The 15792-nt window shown below is 40.2% G+C and overlaps 1 protein-coding gene across 2 annotated transcripts in view; it reads left to right on the top strand.

Moving 5' to 3' along the window:
* Positions 1 to 15792, top strand: part of PAMR1 (peptidase domain containing associated with muscle regeneration 1) — a 58365-nt gene that overhangs the window by 36210 nt on the left and 6363 nt on the right. Inside the window, exons 7-9 of one of the 2 annotated variants that reach the window (XM_009472847.2) lie at positions 11066 to 11236; positions 13892 to 14104; positions 15720 to 15786. In XM_009472847.2, coding sequence (XP_009471122.2) covers positions 11066 to 11236; positions 13892 to 14104; positions 15720 to 15786 — 451 coding nt within the window. The remainder of the gene's footprint in view (positions 1 to 11065; positions 11237 to 13891; positions 14105 to 15719; positions 15787 to 15792) is intronic. The other variant, XM_009472846.2, reaches the window with a different exon arrangement.

Here is a 15792-nt window from a genome sequence, read left to right as displayed (position 1 = left end):
TGCCATAGGAAAAGAGGTGTATTTCTAAACCACATTAAATGGATTCATAGGGAATCTCCACTTGCCCCACCCCAAAACAATCCTGAGCTTTTTCCTCAGTCTACTAACATGCCTTAGAGATAAAACCATCCACAGGATTCTCCCTGGTATGACTTGCCGTATGGAAGAATGAATCAGTGTTGCAGGAGGACAGGTTGGACCAAGAATTCCAGGTATTCTTGCCACGCTGGATGGGACAAAGATACTTTTCCCTGTCATTTCATCACGTAGGAGACTAAGTCTTCTTGACGGGTCTGCTCTAATGTATGGCATAAATCAGCTCTTCAGCATAGAATAACTGCATGCAGGCCAAAAAAACAATCATCTGCATCACTGGCACACTTTAGGCTCACCCCTACCTTTTGCAAAGGTCACAGATGAGAGGGGGCTGGTATACAGTTATAAGTTGCTGACAGAGATGTTTTCTGCCTTCTGGCTGAGGGGGAGGAGATGTATCTTTTGGTTTCTTTGAAGCCAGAAGAAATGAGAGAAGGGCCTGGAGCAGATTATAGATTTGGGGTCTCTGCCTCTAACCACTCCTTGTCCTCTCTGAAGACTACTGATACACTGTTCATAGCTTCTGGGGTGCAAGCATACAGACTGCATGTTCTTGCAGTGCTTTGGGGTAACCTTAAAACTATTTTGAAAGTTTGCTGGAATAACCAGCATTCTTAGATACTGACAGTTTTGTTCTCCCCCCACCCCCCAAGTTCATTCAAAGGCTTTGTTCCTCCTTGAGGATTTTACACTCAAACATCTCTGAGGCAAGCTACCTTACACAGTTCCCTTTGTTGCGCTTGTGGGCATGATTTCACTGTCTTGCACGCTGTTTGCAGCTGATAGAAAACACTGCCAAGGCAGAATGGCCCCAGGCGGTAGGAATGATGACACAAATGACCAGGCAGTATCCCACTTGCTCTTTCTTATGGCTCCCATACTGCTCTTTGGTTTCTTCAAGAGCTCAGGAACTGCATTTCACAGCCAACCAAATTGCCCTGCTGCTTCCTTAGTACTCTCCTGCTTTTTAATTCCCTTCATTTTCTTTTTCCCTACACTCTCATATCAACACTTGTTAATTTCCATCTCTTTTTCTTAAACAGGCAATGCCAGATCTTCCTTTCTGTCTGAAATCCAGCTCAGATCCCTGCAAAAGTCTGAATAAATTATTCTGTCAGCTACACTAGGGTTAATCTATGTCATTAAATGGTGTTTTCCTGTTACAGTTAATGCACATTCACAAACATTGCTTCAAAGCAATATGAATTTCTTTAGAGTGTCTTTCTCATCCAGCATTGTCTGGGCTTGTCCCTGTTTATCTGGAAACCTGACATCTCCAAAATGATTTACTCTCCTTTGTAATTTGGTATAATAATGAGCATATCAGCTTCTCTGTTGCCCTACAATCTTTCCCCTGAGCAGATAGTGCTCTCTTCTGCAGTGTGATATGGTGATGTTTTCTAAGGGGCACATTGGGGAACTTATTCTAACTATTAGATCTTGCCACTGATAGAGAAAGTGAATGTTGAGGTTCGTTAAGATTTCACTCACTCCAGTATCCCATGCACAAACAGGTCCAGTTGTATAATTAAATAGGCCGTCCAAGTACCGGAAAGGTTGTATCCAGAGACACAGCTTTCTAAGGGCTAAGAACAATGCTGATAAAGATCAAGTGGCTAATTGTAAGCAACAACCTCCAAATTGCCTCCGGATGAATAAATCACAGTGGGTGATCCAAACATATTTTCACATGGATACAGTCTCATTCACAGAAGCAGGGAGCTGGAAAACATCAGGGGTGAGTTCCAATTGGCTGGAAGGGAATGAAAAGATTTGGATTTCAGTAGGGATTACATCATAGTTTTCCTAGCTGGTGGAACCACTGAAAAAGTGAAGGGTCCCAGAGAGCAGGACTGGAAATCTATCTCTGGTGTTTGGGGTTGGCTGATCAGCTGCTCTTGTTATGATTTCCTTTGACATTTCCAGGATTAATGTGAGGACTGGCAAAATGCAACAATAAGAGAAGATTTGAACTTCCAAGACTCTTTCATGGGGGATAAATTAAGGCCAAACATCTCTGTGGTGAATTGTCTGTCCCAGCATTTCTGCATGAGCTGTGGCTGGAGCTGGGCATGGAGCTAGGAGAGTGTGTCCTGGGGCATCACAAGAGGCATGAAGGAGGGTGAAGAGTTTCCTCTCTTTTGAAACACAAGTGAGTAAGTGCAGATAGCTAAAGTGCCTGTGATAACATAGAGGTTGGAGGTACCACTGAGACTCCTTCCTAAAGCCTCAGCCACTTGTTGCTGAGTCTGTGGTGACAGGCATGACCAGGCAGAGCAATGCTGCTTGGATGTGTGGCTGTAGCTGCTCAGAGCATCCTTGTTCTTTGAGGTCCAAGAGTCTCCTTATTCCAGAAAACGCTGCCATCACTGTGAACACCTTTTTACCACAGTGGTTTCCTTGCCCTTTCCTGTACAGGATCTGCTGCAGTGTTTGCATGTATTTGTTCTCTGCTTTGAGAGCGTTGCTTTAAAAAAAAAATAATTTTCAACCCAAACCTTAGCACTCTTGGCTTTCCTTGTTCACCCCCTTCTAATTTCTGGTTGCAGCTACACTCTTTTTTGACCTAAAATGCAGAACCTGCCAGCTCCAACAAGTAAAAGTTCTGAGGGGCAACAAAGAAGACAAGCAAGCATGCTAGACATCACCAGTCCCCTCAGACATGGCCCATGCAAACACATACCACCCCCGGAAAGCATTTCCTTCAGATAGTCCTGACCAAGACCACCTGTCTTCCAAAGCGGTTCAGCTCCCAGCAGTCTGTTCCTGCTGTGGGGAAGAATGATGATCACATAGCAAAGCTAATGCCATTAAGCCTGTCCTGCTCTCATTCACATCCAGCTCTTGCCAGGGTCAACTTACACAGCTTGCTCTGAGGTGCTGCAGGACCTCATGAATCCAATGTTGCTATCAGCAGATTTATGGTGTGCCCTTGATCCCAGCATGCAGAGAACCTTGAAGGCAGACAAGAGCCAGACAAGAACACTGGGACTCCTAAAACATAAGTCTGGAGTCAGGGCTCCTGCCTCATAGTGTGTGTGACCTACTGCATCAAAGTCTGGCAGCCCTGTGCAGAGGAGAGTGCAGAGCCACACTGCCTCAGGATGGCAGGATGGCCTGATGCTTCCTGAGGTGGCATTCCACCATGAGGTGGGCTATTTCATAAAATCCATCGCCAAACTCATATGCTTGCTTGAAAGCCCTGCTCACTGCTTATGAGAAGGAATAAAAAAGCAGTTCTCCTGAGCACTCTGAGCCACGGCCTCCAGAAATCCCTCACCTCATTCCCTCTTTGAGGACACAACCATTCCAAAAACATTTTGACAGAAAATGTCCTTATATTTTTGTCTAAAGTTAGTCTCCATGGGCTTATGTGTTAGGCATTAACCATCTCTGGGCTGCTATGCCCTGTCTCAGGAGAGCCATCTGAGTCCTCCCCAATGTCAGTTCTTTTCTGCCAGCAAATCCTGTGAGAACCTGGGGTGTCCTCGCCTTGTAGGTGCATGCTGGGGAGAGAAAGGATAAGTGTAGGAATAAATGGTATCAGAGATTTATATGGACTGACAGAGCTCATGGGCCAAGATTAGGAAATAAGCTCTGTTATGAGTAAAGACAAGAAATTCTGTAAGTCTGAATTCAGAAAAGCTCTTTACTCACGGGGCTTTGCAAAGGGCATCACAATACCCAGCAGTAACTGCTAAGCTGTTCACTGGTTGGTTCCCTCCTTAACTCCTTCCTGTGCTTTGTGTTCAGGCACAGTGAACTATCTGCTCCCATATGCCTTCATCGCCTTTATACAAAACACTGCTGCTGAGAATAATGTGTGGTTTACATAATGGTATAATTATTTAATGCTGATTTCTGCACAAAGCTGGGTCAGTTTAAATGTAAAAGTAGTAAGAGTATCAGGAGATGACAGGACTGTTCCTAGCTCTGCCACTCACTCACTGTTTGCCTTCAGGTAAATCACTTGATAGCTCCGTGCTATAGCTTCCCCAGCAGTAAAATGTAGACAGACACTAATTTTATAAAAAACTTTGGAAATACAGAGATTACAAGCTTTAAGAACTGTTATATAATGATACTCAGGTAGTCACGTAATCAGACTTGCCCCCAAAACAAAAGTTAAACAAAGAAAAAGAATTTGGTCAAATCAGTGACTTGCAGGCCAAAAGTCAAACCTGATGGGATTTACCACTATTGACTTTAGCAGGCTTGGCCATAGGCAGCAACTGAAAATATCAGTGAGCTGCATGAAGTGTATGTATGTAGAGCTGGCTGAGAGTTTTCTGTTAGAATGGTTTCATAGCAGTAAATTTTCAAAGGAATTTATATTTTCTGCTGGATTTTTTTAAATTATTATTTTCTTAATCAGAAAGAAAAAAAAAATCACTTCCACATACTCTGCATGTTATGCTCCCTCCAGCAACAGTATCTTGGAGCTGTGATTTCTGGGGCTTCCAGGTTCTCTGGCTCCAGAGCACTTGCCAGCCACTACCATGGAGCCAAGAAACCCCAAAGCTCAGGATCCAAAATCCTGATGCTGAGTTTCCCTGCACAGCATTTCTCTGGCTCAGGGGCTGCTGTGGCTTTTAGCAGCATGCTGGGTCATGATAGCATTCACTGGAGAAAAGAATGTCATTTAGGCTTTCTCCTGACAAAATGTCCTCTTTCTGAGGATAGTTATTTAAATTTCTTCATTTTCAGTCTCTATCAGGCTTTCTCTGACAGTCATTAGACTGGTTTGGCTAGGATGGTGGCACCCAGGGTCCCAAAGCAAGTCCATAGCTCTCTCTTTTGCTGCAGAAGACATACGCTAGGATTCATAACAGCAGAAGCTGCTCTACTCCCCTACTTGTTACCAAGTGCAGTTTCTGTGGCCATTTTCAGTGTTTGGCCTCCACTGAGCATGCCAGCACACCTTATACGAAAGCAATATTACAAGTACATACAAAAATGTTCCCCAGAGCCACTACTAGATAGTCAAAATGTGCTATATATATTAGCATTGGTCAGCCTGAAAGCCAAACTCTGACTTGGGAATATACAACAAGATAAATTTCTTTAGCAGTAGCAGTGTTAAAAAAACCTGTAAGCAAATTAAGAATAAACCTGCATACAATTACAAGCTCTTGCACCTTTTATTAGTACCAGGAATGAGAAATGAGATTTATTTCAGGCATGCAATATATTATTGAAAGGTTGTGCAGAATTTAGAGATAATGTACAGTATGTCTGAGGGGGTATATATTATTTAACGAGGAAGTGGGTGAGAGGAAGGCAGCAGAAAAAATTGGTGTTCATTTAATGAGGGGACCCTGGGACAAAAGCAAATGATGATAATTCCATCAGGCAGGATTTGAGGGACATTGAAGAGAGAAAGTTGTAGCTCAAGAGATGATCTAATTTATCTCACTGGTGATAAAATGAGCATGAAAACTATTTCTAAATGGCAGATAATTCAGATCTGAGGAATGTCTCTTACATATAATTTAAAAGGGAGAAGAATTTGCATTGTTATTATTAATAATGGAACATTTTATTTAAAAATTCAGGAACTTAATGTTCCTCTCCTCTAGTTTGTCTCAGATTGCAGAAAGTTGTCTGTGAAATGTGGAGCCATTTTAATGTTTCATATGGGACAGAAAATTGTTTTCTTTTTTTCCAAGACACCAGAATAAGAGGCAAGAAGGGTAATAAGTTCTATTGGGAATCTGTGAGTTTGTTAATAGACACTTAAGCTCTGGTTTTTATTCTCTAACAACTGGGCTGTCACAATTGAGCATTTCTGCCAGAAGTGCCTGTAGTCATCTTGTCTTATACCTTCCTACTTTGCTCTCTTATGAACTGTACAGAGCTGTATCAGGCCAAAACTCGCCTCAGACCCTAAAGTGACAAGGGTTGCCTATATGCCTATATAGAATTGTGGAACTTCCCAGGAAGAACATTGTGTAGCAAAATATGGAAAAATTAAAACAAAAAAAATCTCTTAGCTCATAATGGGCTAGCTAGTGCCTCCCTGTTCTCTCCAAAGTCCAGGTTTTTTTTTAGCTGGAGTTTCAATTTTCAAATGATGAGACTCGTATCATTTCCGCTTACATCCTACTCTGCCTTTCAAACATTTGTCAACTTCTACAGAGTTTTTCTTGAGTAAGAATTCTCCTGTTCTTAATTTTATCCTGCCTCCTCTTTGTCTTCCTTTAAACATTTTGCTGCATCCTTTCTGGTTTTATCTTTTAGGTTATTGTAGTTTTTAGCTTTTGCATGACCAGGGTGGTCATTCTTAGCTCTTAGTCACTATCACGATTTTATTTCCCTAACATTAGTTTCACCTTTCCCTGAAATCTCTCCAGTTTTCCTACTGTTTTCTAGATATAAATTCACCAGAATCTTTACAGGTGTGATGACACCATGGCATGAAGAATGGGACCAGCCTGACCCTCATGGAGTCTCTGGGTTGCTCAGACTTTTTTGGCAGACCTTGAATGAATGTCTTTCATATTTGGCTGTCCATTACCATCTCATAGTAGAATTTTGCAGCCACCTAGTCCATTTTCTGTGTTTCTGGTGGCTTTGGTCTTCTGTTTGTGGAGAGAAAGGTGCAGAGACAGAGCACTGCAACCTGAAATCCTGACACTCTTAGTTCCATTTTAGCAGGGTTGTCTCAAACCTTACAGTTTGGGGTGAGTATTGCTAACTTCAAGGTACATTTCACAGATAATTCTGTCTGAAGCTCTCTACCTTGTCTTTTGCTTCTTCTTCTGTCTGCTTTGCAAAGTGCACTGAGAGAAAAGGTAAGGTGAAGCTTGTGAAAAGCTGGGCAGTGACTGCTATTCAGGAGGCATTGCACTAACACTAAGGAAATGTTGATAAGGCCTTTAAGTCGTATAAGACCTATGGATGCCAGTTCTTTCTTTAACCACTACTGTGTCAGTGAGAAAATCCTCCCATGGGTTATCAAGACAGATTTTCCTACTCCTTCCTCTCTCATTTTGCTATGGACAAGTAATTCTATAGCCAAACACAGCACAAATGACACGTCTAAGACACCTTAAAGGTAGGAAGTCAGAGTCACAGGGCAGTAGGAATCATTTATTTCATGTGGAACAGAGCAGTCTAACGAGTGGCCTAGGAACGGTTCAAGCCCATGGAGTGCTTCTGGCCAGCCCACCACCTGCTGCCCAAGGAAGTGCTGTACAAATGGCTCACAGCCCCGTCTCTGCTGTAGCGGCCAGGATAGACCAGGCACAGGTATAGTTGAGGCTGGATACAAGGTGGGATGGGGATGGGTGAGGGCTGTGAGGAGGATCCAGCCCGCATGACTGTGAAAGCTGGACCACGCAGAGAAGGAGGACTGATATTCAGAAATACTCAGTAGATGGCAGGATCAGGCCCATCCTGCCTAGGCAAGGGAATCTGAAATCATATCAAATATCTTGGAGACCTTAGAAACTGAAGAGAATTGGGTCAGCTCAGGTGGTTGGATTTTATGGCTAGTGTGTGTATCCAGAGGGTAAGGGCAGAGCTAGGTATGAATAACATTTACAAAATGTTCTTTTCCTTTCTTTTTGACTTCTGAGAAACATCTCTTGGAGAGTTGGATATAGTCTTACACCAGGAAAGAATGTTGAAAGACTTCAATAAAATATCTCAAACAAAGGAGGCTGTCCTAAAATTCAATGGAATATACTGCACACTCTGAAAGATGTAAGAACCAGTCAAATTCACACTCTTGAAGTGAAGCTATCCACAAAAAGATGAGAGAGAAGCGAATGAAGCACACAGGGGCTAGGATTCCCTTCACAATAATTGTTCAAAACTCCATTGCCTGAAGTGTTCACAAGAAGAGGTGCAGAAGAGCTGCCTGAAACATATTAGTTGAAAGGGATAAAAGACAAGTCAAACTGAAGAGGGAAAAAAGCTGTAGAGCTTAAACCAAAGCAGTAGAGGCAGGTACTAGAGTAACTGCATGTGACTTTTGGGCTAGATAATATAGCTGAAAACAGAGAGCTCAGCTGTGGTACTGAGATGCAGGGAACATCTCAAGATTCAAAACCACATTTAATTTGTAGAGAGAAAGAATGAACTTACAAAATGATCCAAAGAAAAAATAAAACGAGTAGCTCTGCCTCCAGTGGCAAAGTTTAAAGAATAGGAAAGACCATGAGGGAAGATCCTGTGTTACAAGAGAACAGACAACCAGTAGATAAAGGCATGGGTGACAAAAGGGACATGTCTATTAATAATACTTCACTGTTTTGCCATCAGAGAAATCCCACAGTGACTCTGTGACACAAGTGGGTATGAGCTAATGCTTGTAACATCCCTGTGAGGAAAGGGGTGCTCTCATTTGTTAGATTACAGCAGATGAAGCAACTTACCCATGGCCACAGTTTTATAGCTATGATTAGATCTCATGACCTGCTGCCTCCATATCCTCTACTCTAAGCGATAGTTCCAGTACTAAATGAATCTGTGCACAAAACACTGAATTTACATCATAAATAAAATCAGAGTTGTTCCAGCTGGGTCACACTGGCACAGAGAATCTAAAGAAAGTCTGGCAACCAGGGCAAATCACAAGGACTAAAAACTAAATATCTTAATCACTTAGGAGACTGAACAAGAAGAAATACTTACAGTTTGTGGATAAAAAAACGTAAGTGTAGCTTGGTGACATTTTTTCCAGGAGGGATCTAGAACACAAAAGCACCAAAACATTTGTTCTGCAGAGCTGAACTGGACCACAAGCAAAATAGAAAACCTGTACTTACGATAAAAAGGAGTGGTGCACAAATGTTTCTAATCATCTTTTCTCATTTGACAAGCTGAGTGTGACTTTACATTGAAAGAGAGAAATATAAATGTAGTGAAATGAATTGCTCTTCAGAGAAGGTTGTAGAGGGAGTGACTGGGAATACAAAGATCATGACTGGGAAGACAAGTGTTCTGAGAATTTAAAACACCTAGAAAACCTATGGTCCCATTATTTCCCTTTCATTTATGTATGTGCTTGTGTATACACATATGCACCTATATATGCATGTATATGTATGTGTGCCTATATTTCATATGAGAAACGTCAAGGGCTAGGAATGAATTTTGTTGAATTTTTATCATTATTCTTTCTCTAAAGATGACACTGATGCAGAACACTTGCAGCCAAGAGGAAATGTTCAGCTCCCCTAACTGGATGTGTTTTGATTTGGAGCAGTGAGTCTGGCCCTTCTCTAATGCTTAAATGTTAGACAGTTTTTCTTTCCAAGACTTGTGCTTACTAGTGCATAAATGATTCTGCCGACTCATTGTTTGATGTATGTGGTAATCCGTAAAATGAGGGGAATTTCTGCGGAGCCTTGTTCTTGCAAACGCTGCTGCTTTAGGACTGTTACTCAAGAATCTCTTCCTTATGTGAATAATTGGATGGTCCACAATCCATATAAATAGATGCATTCACGTGTGCTCTGTGTAAGGATTACAGGGCTGAGGCCTTATAGAAAAGTTTTTCCTCTGGAAGTGTAAGGATCAAAATTTGGCTGTAGGTTAGTAAGCAACTAGCTACAAGGCAAAACAGAAAAAGTCATATTCTAAAAATATAAAGTAGGGATGAGCTCTTCAGCATTCATCTGTCTGTCTTCAGTGGAGTACCACAGCTCCCATGTAAAAAACCCATACGCATATCTAAATCTTGCACTGAATCCTTTCCTATGCAGTTTTCCACAATGAATGGCCCAGCAAAGCCAGAGACACACAGAGAGATGGATAACTGTGTAGATACTAAAACCTGTGTTTCCTACATTTTTCTAATTTCTACATACAGAAATACATACATATAATTTATACATATAATTTCTACATACAGAAAATTGGTCTTAAAAAGTGACTTGGAGAAGGTGAATAGGGTGTGGATGTTCTCTGTCTCTCATAACAGAGAAAGTAGAGCATCAAATGAAATTATCAGGTGGTAGGCTAGAAACCAAACTAAAGAAGGCAGTGTATTTTTCACACAACGCTCAGTCTGTAGAACTCATTGCCACAGGATATTGTGGGCACCAAGTATGTAGTTAAGTTTAGAAAATACTCAGACAAATTAATGTTAAAAAAAAAATCACAAGGGCATGTTATACCAAAAATACCATTGTAGTTCAGTTAGTCCTTGAGCCCAGATTCCTGAATGCTGCCAGAATATGCCAGGAAAGTGTTCTGTATGCTTTCTCTGTTTTTATATTCCTTCCATCAGATCTACTGTTTACCACTGTTGAAGACAGGTTTCTGTGCTGGATGGACCTTTGTTCTGATTTAGTATGGCTGGTTTGATGCTCTCAGAGAAATCTCACTTATGATGTTTAATCTAATATTTACTACTTGCAGTTGTTAAATAGACCATTGTCTCTAAGTATTTTCCGCATAGAGCAAACCCTGTGGAAAGAGTAAATATCACGTTTTGGTAAATATCAAGGTTCCTTTTTAATGTCATTATGATGATGTTTGTTCTACACAAATAATGATGCTTTAATATTTCAGTGAAGTTATCTGAAAAACTATATAAAAATGGAAAGAAGAATTTGAAAGAATTTCAATATAAGGCTTTTAAGGATCTAAATTTTTTCTTGACCGAGCATGGTAGTTCATTCAAAACCCCTGTTAAGATGAAAAGTGCTTCAAGTACTAATATTTTGAGCAAATGAGCCCTAACGATACAAAACAGTTATGCACATGATCACTTCACACTTCTGAGTAATCCCATTGAAGTGAATGGCTCTAGATATGTTTTGAAAAGTGGTGTATATGTAAGTGTGTGTAGAACTGACGTCTGAACAACTTTCTAAAGATTGGCATATACCTGTCTTGTAACTTTGACTCCTGTGCCCATTTTAATTGGTTTTTCAATGTTCTAAATAAAAAAGCATCCTAACACAGTCCTGTTTTTGTAATAAAGTGGATTTTTTTGAAATATCTGAACTGTCAGTGGTGATGTGTAGGACTCCAGGTGCTCCCGCTCATGGTATTGTGGAAGGAGATGACTTTAAATACGGGGCCCAGGTTTACTTCAAGTGCAACGCAGGTTACAGCTTAAAAGGCAGCCGTGTTGCCTACTGTCAGCTTGATGGGATTTGGTCAACACACCATCCTGAATGTGGTAAGGTCACTTTAAGTTTTGATTCTTATCAAATGTTTCGGCCAATGTATTCAAATGAGACTAGAATATCCAAATCTCACTTGAAATTTGATAGATCCGTGGCTTAACATGATGTTCTTTTGTCCTCCTGTCTTTAAGAAGCAGTAGGGATTCTTATTTTACTCTGCTGGAGCCCAAGCCTGCAAGATTTGCTTATATAAAGGTCTGACTGAAACATCAAATGACTGAAAAATAATTTCCTCAAAGACTTTAGGCATACATCCTTCTTACTCATAGACTGAAAATGTCTAGAACCAAAACCAAGTGAGGGCCATTGTGCAACAATGAATAGCTCCTTCCATTATGATGTAGCTCTGATACCTTCTCCACAGCAGTCTGGTGCACTCTGTGGAGGTGATTAGGGGCTTGCAGCATGAAGCCCAGACTCTTATGTCAACAGAATTCCCATCCCAGAGAAAAATTGATAAAAAGAGAAACTTCCATTCATTCTGACTGTGCAAGCTGGCCTACCTACCATTCACATTGATTCAGCTGTGAAATTCCATGCCCCTTCTTCTCATCCAAAGAGACTTTTAATTTTTCTTTAGTTGTTTTATATTGCACAATTTTATTTCCATATTCCAGAATCATTTGTATCAATTGGAAAAGTGCTTTTACAAGTGTGTTGTGGCAAACAATGTAAATTTTGGGGGGAGTGTTCTGAAACAGTTGTATATAAGTTCATCTGAAAGAGCAAGTAATAGGCATTCTTCTATCTAGAGAGAACGTCTCCACTTGCAGTAAATGTAATATCAGGATTGTGCTAAAGTCCCTGCTGCATGATGTCCCTGGCTAAAGATCTATTGAAAGATCTGGCTGTTACTGAAGTGCTAGGTGGTGTAATTTAGGTCTCTCCTTCCCAGATGTTTTCTCTTTGTTTTTAATCCATCATAACCCTGAGCTTAGGGAAGAAAAGAATTACTGTTCAAGTTACTGATAGGCATAGGGTGAAATAAGAGAAGGCTTTCATTGATTTATTTATCAAGCTTAGGTACGCTTGGAAACATGCATTCTGCTCAGCAGATGATGCCTCTAGGCTAGATATCAGTGCAGAAAGCAACTTGCAAATAAAGCATTATACTGTGGGTGATTCCCCGTAGTCTTTAGCTGCTATCAAGTTATCAGTCACTTGTGGTTCACAAGTGAGAGAGGCTGTGAGGTACAGAGAAGAAAAATGGAGCCAAATTAAAAGGAGACAGAACTCTGCTTCTCCCTTTCTCCTGGTTGAGAGGAAGTTCAGATGTCCTTTTTGTTTACTGAATATGACTCATGTGGAAAAGTATTTAAGTGCATATATGAACTTCAGCATATGCTAAAATCCAATGTTAAAGAAAGCACTGAAATATATGCTTAGCTTGAATTATATACTCAATGTTAAGAGCATATGCTTTTCATTGAACTTGTACTGTTACGGTTAGCTATGTGCTTACATGGTTTGCTGGGCTGGGCTCTGGCTGGTGACATGAGGATGTGGGAACAGGACAGGGCCATACCTATGCACTGTTACTCTGCTGATTTCACAGGGATTTAAATACATGTTTAAGTGCTTTGTTATATGTTGGTGCTTTTGTGAATTGAGGCTCAGCAGGCAGCCAAGTCTGAAGCAATGACGTGAAGAGGTCATTTCTGGTCAATTGATATGTCTCAATCTTCTCAGCCCTCCGTAAGCGGAGCAGCACCAATACTAAATGTCTAAACTAGATGTTCACTGGTTATCATGCAATGAGACATCAGACAGAGGAATTAAACAGAATTGCATGTTACTGTCAGCCTGACAAGAAAACTGAGATGAAATCCAAAGGAAAAAAGTACCTTTTTAGCTGCTAAACAGAAAGAGCAGAGGAGTGAAGAATATTAGGGAAAAGCATTTATTAGCATCACATAGGGAATAGTCATCCAGATTTAGGCCAAAAATTTAAGTTTATTGAGAGAAAAAAACACAACAAATAAAAAGGAGGGGAAAATATTGGGAAGGAGGAAGTACAAGAGCTTTTATAGGCAGAACCTAGCATGAGTAAGCTTTCCACATTAAATTTTTAGTATCAGTAAATATATATATATATATATATGTTCTCTTTCAATTCCTGTATTTCCCTGGATTATTGAGATCTCTCTCTCAGTGCTAAGAAACCAAAATGCAACCAAACATAAAAGTAAAATTAAGTAGTCTAGTTATATTATCCAAGTCCAATGAAGTATTGAAAGTATGGAAAGGGAAAATAACACCAAGGGCCTGTTTCCTGCAAATAGTTTAAGTGCATCCTTTTATACTCTTGAAGTAGCTCTGTTAATGTTAATGGGACATTAACATCATGTAAAGTCAAGGTTCTTTTTCAGGATTGTCAGCTACATTTTAAGGTCTTTTTAACAATTTGAGACTCTAGTGCTTTCAGTGAAGACTGAAGTGTGTATTACAAACAGACATCTGTATATTATAATTTCTTCTTTAATATTTGATCTTTCGAAGACACAGATCCTGGATGGGTCTTGAAAAGGCATCTTTAATAAAGTGTAGATTGTGTAGTAACATCTGAATGAAATGCCAAGCAATCTGATGGATGAAAATAATGCTGTGAACTTGATAAAATGGTTACTATTTTTTTCCCCTATCATTAGTTCTAGATGAAAAAAACTGCTCAGATCCTGGTGGCCCACTGAATGGCTACAGAAGAGTAGTAGAAGACACTGGGCTCTTGAATGGACGCTATGCAAAAATTGGCACAGTCATTGCTTTCTTTTGTAACAACTCGTATGTTCTTAGTGGTAATGAACAGAGGACCTGTCAAGATGATGGAGAATGGTCAGGGAAGCAGCCAATCTGCATAAAAGGTAGTTTACAATCTTTTTTACCACAACTCACAAAAGCTGCTATGATTTTACTGGAGTTTGTTTTATATAATTTGCACTCACCAAACAATCATTTTTGCTAAGAATAAACCATCTGACTGACACCTGATACTGAATTGGTAGTTTGCCAGCTCTACTGGCTGCTAAACTCAGCCAGAGAAGATGTCTGCGATTCCAGAAGATGTTTCCATCTTTAAACATGGAAAGGAATGCTCCCTAAGACCCTTATTACCCTAATTCTAGGATCAAACTTGCATTAGATCAAAATCAAAGAAGATCAAGAGGGAATTGAAATAGAAGGAAATAATTGTCTCATCGGAGTTGCTGTCATAGCTCTCCTCTCACAATCCTTTTAAGTCAATGGGACCAGTCATAAGTGTAAAAGGCCAAGCCTGTAGATTGCAGCCTTGAAAGACTGGTTCAGAAAACCACTTGAGGACATGCTTAAACTATCTGCATTCATCAGAACACTGAAACACATCTTTAAATACTTTGCTAGAAAGGGAATTATGCTGTTGATCTGGAGCTACTCTAAGTGTGTCTGAAACCCTGAATGGATGAATGAATTTGGGCTGGGGAACTGCCAAATTCATTTTCCCAAAGCAATTGTTTGACACATATTTTAATCCATTTTTTTTTAACTGAAGTAATGATAATATGAGGAAATATGTCTGTCCCCTGGGGAATTTGCTTTATTCTGTTATTTTAGATGGAAATACTCTCCCCCTGAAGCATATAATCATCTGTGGGAAGCATCTTTATTGATGATAGACATTTGTGGAAAGCATCTTTACTGATGTTAACTTTGATAGTGACATAAAGGTTAACATATACAGTAATCACAAAGAGCTAGATATTGTTAAATCCCACAGAACACAAATACTCAGGCATACAGATAAAATCCATCCTGCAAGATTCCTTTTCTTCCACTGTGCTCAGCAGGAAGAAGATTCTGTCAGAGTTATTTGAACTGATAAACCTGAATATTTTATGCTGCTCTTAAAGTAAATAAACTGAACATGGAACATTAGAAATCCTGGATCTCCCTTTTGTTATTTTGTACATATTCAAGTAACTCTGAGGTGTTCCTTTGAATCAGAGTCTCCAACTTCTTCCTATGGGTGCACAAGCAAACAGACTCTTAGAAGTCTAACATCCTGCAGCCTTTCTCTGTATGCCGAGTCACTGGGATTAGCTGTGTGTGGCTACACAGATGGAAATTACTGAAGTATTTTTTATATAATTCCATTATTGCAAAAGTTTTCTCAGATTCCAAACCATCAGCTGTAGCGGTGTAAATCTGGCATTCAGACACACTGATGGACAAATCTTCCTCCATGGCTGAAAGGGCCAGTGCAGAAGATGCTCAGTTGCTTCCATTGTAGTAAATGGGATAGATCTGACAATCTGTGGGGAAGTATTTTTCCAAGGCTTTAGATTTTAGGCCCTATCTTTATTTTAATGCATGTAACTTACTGCCTCTTTTCTTAATCCAGTCCACTATAGCTAGTGAGAGGAAAGAGTGGATATGTGTATGAACCATAACACTTGAGCTGTGAATGTGGAAAAGTACTGTGCAACATTATATTTTTTCTAGCCTGCAGAGAGCCAAAGATCTCTGACCTGGTGAGACAGAAAGTGCTTCCAATGCAGGTTCAGTCAAGGTGAGA

Source organism: Nipponia nippon, unplaced genomic scaffold (genome assembly GCF_047370975.1).
Source record: "Nipponia nippon isolate SJK-2023a ecotype South Korea unplaced genomic scaffold, ASM4737097v1 scaffold_10, whole genome shotgun sequence".
NCBI classification, from domain to species: Eukaryota; Metazoa; Chordata; class Aves; order Pelecaniformes; family Threskiornithidae; genus Nipponia; species Nipponia nippon.
Note: the sequence above shows the minus strand (reverse complement) of the source record. Positions and strands in the feature narration are given on the sequence as shown.